The 12302-nt window shown below is 42.4% G+C and overlaps 1 protein-coding gene across 1 annotated transcript in view; it reads left to right on the top strand.

Annotated features, from left to right (window-relative positions):
• The window catches only part of sema6bb (sema domain, transmembrane domain (TM), and cytoplasmic domain, (semaphorin) 6Bb), a 131292-nt gene that overhangs the window by 73194 nt on the left and 45796 nt on the right, over positions 1–12302 (top strand). Inside the window, exons 4-5 of the mRNA XM_078259150.1 lie at positions 2295–2355; positions 2477–2539. Of these exons, the coding sequence (XP_078115276.1) occupies positions 2295–2355; positions 2477–2539 (124 nt within the window). The remainder of the gene's footprint in view (positions 1–2294; positions 2356–2476; positions 2540–12302) is intronic.

The following is a 12302-nucleotide window of genomic DNA, read 5'->3' as shown; positions in this document are numbered from 1 at the left end:
GTCAGCAGAAGTGTCACAGTAACTCGGTGGTCAGCTCAAATCTTTCCATTTTAATTTCTTCCAGTGGAGCAGCTTTTCCTGCACGCTATTTGCAGAGGCTCAGCTCTGATCACACTAAACCACAATACGGCTGCTAGAGAGAAAAAGAGTAGGAAAACTAAAAAGAATTATAGGAAAACTTGGCGGCTTAAGATGTCTTGACCTTGAGTCTGCTGTTGTTTGGTCGGCCAAAAGGAGAAAGTTCATGAGCTGGTCAAGTTTGAAATTTAGGAAATGTTGAAAGTTTCTCTTCAGATTCTGTGTTGACCTGTATTAGCCAGGTCAAAAAGGGTCGGAGACGATTATAAAAATAACAGCTCAGGCACACGCACATTCTACACACACACACACACACACACACACACACACACACACACACACACACACAAGGCCAGACAAAGAGAATGAAATAGGAGACTTTTGATTTGTAGGCTTTAGGCCTGGATTTTGTGAGTTGAGGCGCCTTAGTTAAGTTATGACCTAATCAATCAAGGCTATTCAAGGCTGCATGTGTATCGTGCGACATAAAGAATAATGAAATCTTTACACAGTTTGCATGTTAGTCCTTACCCTGAATCCTAACCCTGTAGCACAGTACACATTAAATCCACTAACACACATATAAACAAACAAAAACATACAAGCCACAGGCTTTGCATCATTCAAACAACCTGGAAGGCAGGAGAAGAGATGGAGCGAGCGAGAGAGAGAGCGAGAGAGAGAGAGAGAGAGAGAGAGAGAGAGAGAGAGAGAGAGAGAGAGAGAGAGAGAGAGAGAGAGAGAGAGAGAGAGAGAGAGAGAGAGAGAGAAAGGGAGAGAGAAAGGAGCTGCAGCATAAATAATTCCCCCTCCTCTGCACTATCAGGGGCAACAGTGCTGGCTGCCAGCAACTCTGACCAGGAGGCCTGTTGCTATATTCATTATGTTAATGCTGAGACAACGCTGAAGCAGCCTGGATGAGATTATGCCTCACACTCTGGCCCACTCCACTGTTTGGAGAACGCTTAAACTCTGACCTGTTAAGCAGGGACGAATTGAGCAAGTGTTTGGTGATTTTGCCCTTCTTCGGCACTTAGCTGTTATCCTGTTCTGCGAGGTTGAGTAAGAGCGGGAATCTTTTAAAAACACTAGCAGGAAGTGAAGATGAATTATTCAGGAGCGGAGTATGGCACTTGGCCTACCTGTGCTCTCATCATGCACACATTCTCACAGCTCTCTCTTTCAGAAAAACAGATGCAAACATTGATACACACGCTGCAGTGGTATGAATACTCACATAAACCGGCACTACATGGATGCATACATGATAACCCCTGCCTCTATCAAAGAAAAAGGAGAAACCAAGAGAACATGCAGCACTGGGAGGCAGAGATGGATCAGAGATGGGATCGATACTGCAGCAATAACACGGCTATGGCAGATTTACAGATTAGCCTATTCAGAGCCTTTGCTTAGATTAAACCCATGCTTCAGCTCCATCCCAGCTGATACCGAGGCCTTGATCAATATGCAAACGTCAGCTGTTAGCTGCCTAGCCCCAACTCTCATTTAGTTGGCATTTTAACAGCACCATCCAAGGTTACTGCAGAATTATCAGCAGATTAAGAGTGCGAGAAAGCAGTGTTGGGAATATCATGAATACATGCATGGTGTTAGGTTTAGGACCATGTGTAGGCAGCTTGCGAGGGTGTGCAAGCATCAGTATAACAACTTGATTAAATCATCCATTAATTCAATTTCAGGCTTTTGAATAAGACTGATAAGCTGAATCCGGGGGCCTAGGAGCATATTCTGTGCAGCAAGTAGAGTTTAATGAGTGGAGGCAAAAGGTGAAGGGGAAATATGAGACATCATTATGTAGTCGGGTTCCATTTCTCATATATATATTGGGAGAAATGGAAGACATTGTAAAGCTGTTCTCTAATATCTGAGGGTCTGATCAACTTCAAACGAATAAAAGTCACTAATATATATGCATTACATAGCTGCAAGCACAGTAAGTTGTAGAACCACACAGATTCAATATACAGAGAAATATTCCTAGTCAGAGCTTGTATTAAGTGTGTGGCCTGGATTTCATCCAAAAGAATATCTGCATCGACCTGCACTGTCCTGAGCTAGCAAATATATATATACTGTACTTGTGCTATGGAACTGGTATTCATGGTTTGCTTGGTGCAGCTTCTTGCCTTACCTTAAGCTTTAGATAGTGCTGTGTTGGCTGACTGCCACTCTTTCTATATTTCTCTCTCTAGGGATGACCTTTTCCGCGTGGAGTTGGACATCGTTGCAGGAGACGAGATGTTCTACAGCAAGGTGAGCACCTTCTGGACAAACACCCACAGCATTCACAACCTTTATGTGGATGCATGACAGAGAAATGCAAATGTGGCTAACCAGCAGTGCATGTGTGAATGTGTGTTTTGTAATTTACTAGAAAAGGACGTGGGAGTCGAACAAGAATGACATCAGGATCTGCAGGATGAAGGGCAAGCATGAGGTGAGACAGTGTGACATCTTCTCTTTCTTTTTTTAAAAGAGAAATATTCTCTGTCTTTCGCTCTGTCTCTCGTGTTAAAACAGTACATTCAACTGGCATTAATTGATTATTTTTGGCCACATGGGGACAGTTCAACAACTTGTGAACACATTTACACATCCAGTAGACAGGGAGCAACATAAGCATTGATTTTGAGTGTTTCTGGCCACCTGGCGAAAGTAAGAACAAAATTCACTCTCTATAGCTCTGTGTTTGGTCTCCACCAACGCGAAATATCTGGCTCTTTAGCTGCTGAATGCTCCACTACAGTAAGTTCACCAGCTAGACACTAAGACTCTGTCTGCCGCTGGGCAGGTAGCGTGCAGTGCACTGGGTTTCTTAGAGCATTTTCAATGAAAACTGTTGCATGTTGATGAGAGTGGTGAGATTAAAACTAAAAGTTGAGAGCCATAAAACGTAAACAAGGAGCTAGAAGATGCTAAGAATGCTTCATACAGCTACAGTATGGAGTTGAGTGATGGTCATCTTTGGGTTTCTCACTTTGAGCGACCCCTTTCATATACAAGTAGTCATTTGATCCATTCTTAATATACATATATTAATTGTAGTGGCTTTAAAGAGCTCCATCACAAATAATGACAAAACATCATTTTAACTTTATGACAGGAGTTTGAACTACACACATTCTTTTTTATTAATTATGAATACATTCAAATATTTTTTGACGTTAAATGGATAAAAATGGGCCAAAATTAGATCAAATAACTAACTATACAAAACTCTGGCTGAGCAACACACTTTAAATTACAATTTATAGCACAAAAACTCTCCATTTATTGATTTTTAAGTTAGTTAAGCATTTTTACTTTATTTTACTGGAGGCATTTTCTGAGTTGTTTCTCAGAATAGCTTCTTTTGAAAACATTTTTTCTAAAACCCCCAAAGCAAATTGGAGAATGTATGCAAAGATAATGTACACAAGAATTACAGATCAAATATATTGAATGACATTTTGTTAGTGAAATATGTTGAAATCATGTCCAGTCACTCAGAGCTTTCGTCTTACACTTTCTCTCTTTCTTACACACATTATTGTGGCACATGTCGTACTGTACCTTTCTGCCTGAAGCTTTGGTTTCATTCTGCCATCTTTCATTCTGGCATGCCAGTCATCTGACTGTCATGCCTGCTGGCTCAGCCTCAAGACGAGGGGGGATCTGACCGCGTATTATCTCATTGTCCCTGCTCATCTAACACATATCGATCAGAAGAATAGAGCCCCTCCTTACCCATACACCACTTGTTCCACCATCATGAGTTAGGAATGCAGTTTGTGCCCTCAGAAAATGCAGGTGGGCGTTTGGAAACGGAGGCGATGAGGAAAGAGATGGGGTGAAACGTCCCAGCAGCCACCAGCAGCCCACGCCTCAATACCTCTTATATCTCCAACACACACACACACACACACACACACACACACACACACACACACACACACACACACACACACACACACACACACACACACACACACACACACATCCATCTCTAGCTGCTACACATAAACAGCCCGTATTCAGTGCATGTGTGTGGGTGAGTGGAGTGGTGACGGTTGTCGGGGGGGAAACATGGGATCTGACCCCTCCAGGCAGAGAAATAAAATGACTTATTTAACACAGTGAGAGAACACCTGACATTAAATCTGTGAGACAGTGTCAGACAGAAACACAATGGAGAATAGAGGGACAGAGACAAAAAGCTTGGCTGAGAGGAGAAGGGAGACAGAGAGGTGTGAGAGAAGAGAGGGCTAGATAAAGGAGGGAAGGAGAGGGGGAGGGTGTGGGTCCTTGTTGGCCGGCCCCTGAGGAGAGCTGTGGGGCTGACTGAGATATGAAAGGTCTTCTTGCCCCTAATGACTGGGCTGCCTGGTAAAGCTGAGTCACACGGCAGTGTGAGAGAGATAAGAACACAGCCCGGTCCTTTCAGTCAGCTCTCTGGGCTCAGACGCAAATGAATGGATGTGCTTGTGTGTACATATGCATGTACACACAAGCACATTCAGTCGCACCCTTACACACACACACACACACACACACACACACACACACACACACACACACACACACACACACACACACACACACTCACTATGCTACAGACCATATGGATTTCTAAAAGCCAATACGATATTTTCAGGCCAAAATAGGTAAAAAATGCAATAATTTTCAAATAACAGCTGCTGAAAAGTTGGAGCTACACATATGTGGCAATATAATGTAATCCTGTACAACAACATCAACACAAACAACAGCCTCAAAAATGACCATAGAGTTGAATCAACACCTCTCTGAACTAAAAAATGCAACATTTTAAAGGTACCCTGTGGAGTTTTCATCTAAACTGGGTTTATATTCTGTGTTTCTCCCCAAAAAGCATTGTGTTTAATGCATTTCCTTTCTCATAAAACATTTATATTGTTCTTCTTCCCTGCATGTTGCTAGTGCCTTGTTACTTTTCTTGGCACAATACAACTACCTGTCGATCAGTGGAATAGTGTGGAACCATTGGCAGGAATGTGTATGGTGTCACCCATACGCTTGTGCACATGCACGTGCGCAATACCAAAGAATAGGTAACACAATAATCAAGCATTGCTCCATAGCACTACTCAAACACTACAGGGTACCTTGTACCTAAATGTAGTGTCACAATAGCGATATCTATTGCAGTGTAGTACATTTTATGGAAATTTAATTTATAGATAAAAATGTTATACGCAAACTCAAATATTAGGATATATTAAAACAAATACCTCAAAATCAATAAAAAATATTCTGACAATTGCTACTGATGCTTTAGGAAAGCCTTTCAAAAGAAGTAATGTGAACATGATTACCAAACAAGTGGGATGATTCACTGTTTAGTTTACTGAGCTATTAGACTTTGGAAACTACAATTAGGAACTACACGTTCCATGTGAACTTCCATGTCAAAACACAGGTGTGCTGTCGTAATATCTTGGATTCATTTTGTCAAAAATGTAGCTTGATGAAGCTTGGCTTTATCATGAAATACTTGAATTGGACCTAAGTGTGCAGATCCTTTTTTTTTCTTTTCTTAATATTTGATTATTCAACCTTCTTTGAACAAAGATAATATGTTCTAATAATATAAGTTCAGGCAATGGTATCATGTACCGTGATGCAGCCTTTAGGACCTGGTTGGATGTTATGATAACCAAATGATATGAATTTTGTATCATGATATCAATTACAGGGAGGTATTGTCTAGCTACAGTGTTTACTGTGGGGCTTTTGTATTAAAATCCATTAGATTTATACAGGTGTTGTTTTTGTGCCCCTGTTGCTATTTTGCTCATCACGTTGAAGGTGAAACCGACTGAATAATTAACCAAAGAACAATCTTTTTCTGAATCTAATGCATGCATACACGCAACATGGAGGTGTGATCACCAACCCTCATGTACATTATACAGTATATACTTTCATACGTATTCATGATTTCAAGTGTTTTTTTCCTGCTCTTTTTTTGTTTCTCTCTCTCCTGCACATGCATGAAAACAATGAAGAAAGAAAATCACACCTAGCAGTCAAGCACTCATCTTCTGTGTGCCTTCTTCACCCTCTGTCCCCTCCCTTCCCCTCTTCCTCTCCTCCACTCCTGAAAATGACCTGTTCTGCTTTCAGGATGGTTGTGTCAGATGTGAGACATTCCCCACCTCATAATTGGTTTTGTAATTAAATGTTTCTGCTTGGTTGATCACAAAGGACATAGTATTCTCCCTAATTAGGCTGAAAATTCAATATCCTAATTCCTTTCGCCTTTTTTCTACTCCCGTGTTGACCAAGCGATTGTTGATGAAGGCAACAGTCGCCCTCGCTGTCACTCACTCTGCATATTCCTGTCATATTTTCCTTTGTCCTTTGCTTTCTGCTGTCTCTTTATCTATCCTGTATTTGCCCTTTTCATGTTGTTCTCTGTCATCCCCTCCCCTTCTTTCCCTCTGTCCCTTTCTCTTCTTATGAAAGCAAAAGAATGCAAGAGATAGAGGTTGAGACGTTCCCCAGAGGTGGCACTGTGCCAATCCATCAGGCCATGGCAGTGTGGCATGTACATGCAAACAAAGCCAATCCCATATAGGGCGCTTTTAAAGAGTGGTTGGGCATCGTTATAAGCAGCACTTAGTGAGATTGTTTGATCAATATTGCGTTGATCGTGCTCTCTGAGGAGCTTAGGGTTTTCAATCGGCCAACCCAAATGCCTTTTCTGGGTCGGACAGTGAGAAGATTCAGTTTCGCAGCCTTTTTTGGCTGGCAAATTAATCAATTTGAAATACCACATGTGGATCCACTTTCATTCCTTGTAGTTGTATGATGGCTCATACAATGCTTATATGTATGAGCCATCTTATTTCTTTGCCTTTAGATCTGAGACATTGTGCAATGTCTATCATTACTACTACTACTGTGCACTAAAGCATTTGCTACCGTCTTTTGGAAGTTGTCCCACACTTAGGACATAGGGGGCCCTATTTTAACGATCTGGAACGCAAGTATCATACGCCAAACGCAAGTAGCTTTGTGGGAGGATCTTGGGCGCTGTTGCTATTATACCGTCGGGATAAATGACTCTTGCGCCCGACGCAAATCTAAAATGGGTTGGTCTGAAGTAGCTACATTACTCATAGGTATGGTTTGGGCGTAACGTGCAATAAACCAATCAGAGCGTTATCTCACATTCCCTTTAAAAGCAGGCGTGCTTGTTCCATGGCGGATTGCTATTATAATGGCAGATTTGCTAGGCGCACGCTCTTAATACATCCATGGGCGCACGCCAGGAGCGGTTCACAGCCGAGGAGACCGACGTTTGCTATTGTTTTGTCTTTTTGTCAAAATGTAAATAAAGAAATGTCACAAAAACATACTTTCCGATGTTTTGGGCTCACTTTCACTGAATCACGAGGTTATGAATGCATGGTGATATATAGACGATGCAGCTCTTCTGTCTCTCCCGTGCTGCTGCTGGGGCATTTGGGTTAAGTGGAATCTGTACATGCAGTTCAACCTCACATCTGCTTAAATCCTCTAATATTTCCTCATTTATGTCATCAACACATCCATGATTCATGGAAATGTTGTGTAAAACAAGGTCATATTTTTCCTTGTATTTATGTATGGTTTGCAAAAATGGGAACTGCTGGGTCCGTGAGATGAGAGAAGCAAAGTGTATGCGCGGTGTGCACACTCTACATTACAGCCAAGCATGCGCCCTTAAAATAGCATCTGAATAACGCGCCACTGACTTTAGACTAGGTTTTTCCTGGTCTGTGGCGGAACTGTTTTCTGAAACTGCAAAATAGCACTAGGGAACGTTTGCGCCGGAACACGGCTCCTCTTTTTGCTGAACCGCCCCTCAGGAGCGCAAGTTCATTCCCTAATTTACCGACGTGAGTCTGTTGAGGGAAAAGTCCGCTGTGCATCGGGTGTACAAAGTCAATTGCGCTGGGTGCAAGATAGGGCCCTAAAGGTTCAACCTGTATTGTATCTTTCACATCACAGCAACCCATTGTTATATTCCCAAAGAATTTGTACTTTTGAGACTACCACCAAACTCACGACACAATGCTGAAGTGCAAGAACACCATAAACATCAAATATGGAGAAAAGAAAATCACAATGTGACATGTTGCCACCGTTTTCTCAGCGGGTTGTCAGACAGAGAGCTGTCCAGGGGTGATTCAGGTTAAGTAATGTGGTTAAGGATTGACTGTGTGTGTGTGTGTGTGTGTGTGTGTGTGTGTGTGTTTCCACCAGGGAGTGGAGCTCAGCCGACCCCACGATCTATAGATCTTGCTGCAGGTCAGCTCTACGGCTGAGGCAGCCACATGGCTGACTGGCCTGAAAAAACTCTCTGTTTGCTCCAATCTGTCTCTCTTTCCTTCACTTTCTCCCAATGTCTGTCTCTTTCTTTTTTTGTCCTCCTATCTCTATTATCTCACTTTTCCTCCCTCTCTCCCTCCCTCCCTATGGTGTCTGATGTTTGTTTGTGGCCTGTGGTGTGTTCAGTCAGAATTACCATCAAACTGAGAAGAAGGGTTGCTGAGGGACGCAGATTAGCTTTAACATGCTGAGTAAGACCGCAGCACTCAGAACCGCACATTGCTGCTAATTTGGTACCGCTGTTAATTTATCCTCCGCCCACATGTGCACAAACATACACATTCCCTCTCTTCTTGTCATAGAGAGTCACTCTGTTTTCAGTCAAAATTGTGCCTCGGGGATTTTTCTGGGAATGACAAGCCTGTTGTTAATGAGTGAAGAAAAGGCTTGCCAAACCTTTTTGAGTGTGTATTGTGTATACAGTATATGTGTGTGTGTGTGTGTGTGTGTGTGTGTGTGTGAGTGAGTGTGTGTGGGAGAGTTCTGGCTCAATGGCAGCTCTTGGCAGAGCAATGCTCTCTTCTCCCTGGTCACTAACATCAGGGGACCAGCCAGGCATGTAATGGAAACTTTGGAGATTTAGAGGAGCAGCTTGCTAAATACAACCCCCTGATGTACTGCCTTAGATGGCTCCTATTGTACGAACATTACCAAAGCAGGTCATCAACTTATTATATTTTATAAGGGTATGACACATGCTGTGGTTGCTCCTAAAGCAGGAAAATGAGCTGAAGATTTTATGACGTATGCACCTGTTTTGTATTTTGGTTAGACTAAACAGGGGATTGCTGATTGTTGCCAGAGGTAAAACCCATGTTCGTTTAGGTTTTTGGATAAAGCCTCATCATTAAAACAAACATTGAACCCAGGCTAAAACCAAATAAAAAAGGGTTGTTTATCATCTCAGACTAAAGGTTGAGTTCCGGACAAGATAGATAGAAAGCAGATGCCGAATGTGGAACCTCCTCAGTTTTAATGGTGTCTGACTGCTGCAGGTTGTTTTGAGCAGATGTGTTGTAGCAACAGAGAACTTGTTGCCGATCCTCTGACTGCGTGTGTGTGATCACTTGCATTGTGTCAATAGAAAATCTCTGTGCCTGTGCTGAAAATCCAAGAGGCGATGAATGCACTTGCTCAGTCAACATCTGCAGTAGTAGTAGTAGAACTAGCCTGGAAAACATCTGCCTTTAGAGCAAGAGAGTGATTAAAAAGCTGCTGCCTGCATAGCTTCTAGTTTATTTAAAAGCAGATACAGATATGCAAACTTGCTCGCAGACACACATTGTACGCACACTTATAAACTAACCATCTCCCCCCTATCTTTTCACAGTCTTTCTCGTCCTTTAAATCTCCCCTCCATTCACAACCACGACCATATTTGCACTCGGGCGTGTGCTCCTGTGTAATTCATCTGTGCTGCAGATGAATTTTTTAGAGCCCAGGCAGCTCTGCCGCTGTCAGTAAGAGGAGGAGGAGGTGGAGAAAGAGGAAGAGAAGGAGGAGGAGGGCTGCAGTCGTCTGGGTCTTGGGAAGGCTTGCCAGCCAGCACAGGTGGCGTTTTGTCTGGATTCTGCCCAGGGTGCAAGGGAGCAGAGAGAGGGGAGGAGGCAGAGGGGATAGGAAGGAGGCACCAGGACGTACAGCATTTGGAGTTATATATAATTGTTTCATTCAGTGATTCAATACCTGATCCTTTGTAATTGGTTTATTTCTTTAATGTGGAAACCGTAGTAAAGCCCTAATCCAGCTGAATGCATTGGGTTTTGAATAAAGAAAGACCAATACCTGGAAGTGCCAAATTGCTTCCTGGAATAGCATGTACACTAATGCAGCAGGGGCTGAATTGTGGATGTCTGTAAAGTACAAATGGTCATTAAAATTCAATAGTTGAAATGTTATGAAGGATCCAACCCTTGTTTTTTATACTGTAGTCATGAAATGTTTCATTTTCTGTGAACAAGCGCTGCCAAATGTGCACATTTGTGCAGTGGTTTTGGCTCTTCTACGTGTTTACTCCCCTCTCGGAGAAGCTGGCAGTTGGACTGGGTTGTTATTAAGAGTGCTTCATCTGGCTTTGTGATTACAGCTCTGACCAAGCTGACAGACTGCAACCCCATCGACAAACAGCATGCAAATGATTCTCACACATGAGCATGCATCTGTGCTATGATACAACAGATATGCACACACACACACACACAGATACATGCAAAAGCCACACATGAACACACACTGTATATATGTGGGATTGACACACACACACACACACACACACACACACACACACACACACACACACACACATATATACTGTCACAGTTGCTCCGCAATTTGTCACACAGTGCTGTGCCATTAGAAATTTACACCTCACACTTGACACACCCCTTGCACCCCAACACGCACACACTCACACTCTTTACACTCACACATGAAAACACTTCCTCCTTTCCTGTTTTTTGGCAGTTGAAAAATGAGAACCCAGCAGGGAGTGAAGTGCGAAGGTTGAGGGGTAGGAGGGTGGAGGGTGGAGCATCTGGAATAACACTCACCCATCTCTCATATCACTGCTTTCCCTCTGATCTCTTCCACACACTCACTCATACACAGTCACACACATACACGTAGAGACTGTCATTTCACATACCCACTATCACCACCCCTGCTTCTGCTCCAGCCCTACTTCTGTTTCCGATGAGATCAGTGCGGGTGCTGGTCTTGAAGTAGACCCCATCTGGTGTGTGTGTGCGTGTGTGTGTGTGTGTGTGTGTGTGTGTGTGTGTGTGTGTGTGTGTGTGTGTGTGTGTGTGTGTGTGTGTGCGTGCGTGTGTGTGTGTGTGTGTTTGTGTGTTTGTGTGTGTGGCAGAATTGGTGCCATCCTGGCTGGGACACTAGTAGTTTGGGGAGGGGGTTGTTGGCTGCTGTCCACCAGTGATCTGCAGTACTTTACTGTACATCATCACTCAGTACACATGCGGGCGGTGGACTCCACTCTGCAAAGTCAAACTGCTGTCGGTACTTTTTGGCTTTTAAAGTCAAAGGTCATGTAAATTCCTGCACATGCAGATTCACTGTTGATAGATTCTTTGTTTGTTCATCATCATGTTAGGTTTTTGTCATAAAGCCCTTCAGACAGTGCTTCCCAGTCTGGGGATCAGGACCTCTGAGAGGAGATATAAGGAAGAACAAAAACATTTCTGTTAGTCGTACTGTACGTATGTTAGAATTTTTCTAATGTTTTTCTAATTATTTTTTTCTTCTTATGAAATACTGAATACTGTTACCTCTCTTTATACTGTGCAATCCTACAAATCAAACTACCTGACAGGGGAAAATAACTCTTCATTTGAACTGCTCACAACTATTTCTTTTATCATTCTTGTCTTTTTTTCTGTATTTTTAAATTGTATTTATGTTATAATAGTTATTTTGCATCTATATCTCAATCAGATGTATAAACATACTATACTGTTCACATACATACACAAACAAGTTAATGTAGCAAGCAAGCACTGAGTCTAAACTGTTAGCTAATTGTTAAAATAGTTCAGAAGAATGTATTTAGTTCAGTGCTGTATTTCCATTATTGTGTGATCATCACAGCAGTGTAAAATTTCAGCAGAAGTTATATGTTAAACGTGTTTAGTTATTTCTACCATAAACACACTGACACACTATACTTTTGTCGAGGCAGCAGTTTAACTTGAAAGTCATTTTTCTCCGTTTCACTACACCAACATTTATTACTTTTTGGCACTGTGGGGCTAAAGCGACTATTAAGGCATGTGGTGCTTACACCACTTCTC

This window comes from Sander vitreus, chromosome 9 (assembly GCF_031162955.1).
Source record: "Sander vitreus isolate 19-12246 chromosome 9, sanVit1, whole genome shotgun sequence".
Taxonomy (NCBI): Eukaryota; Metazoa; Chordata; class Actinopteri; order Perciformes; family Percidae; genus Sander; species Sander vitreus.
This window is presented reverse-complemented; position numbering and strand designations above follow the sequence as displayed.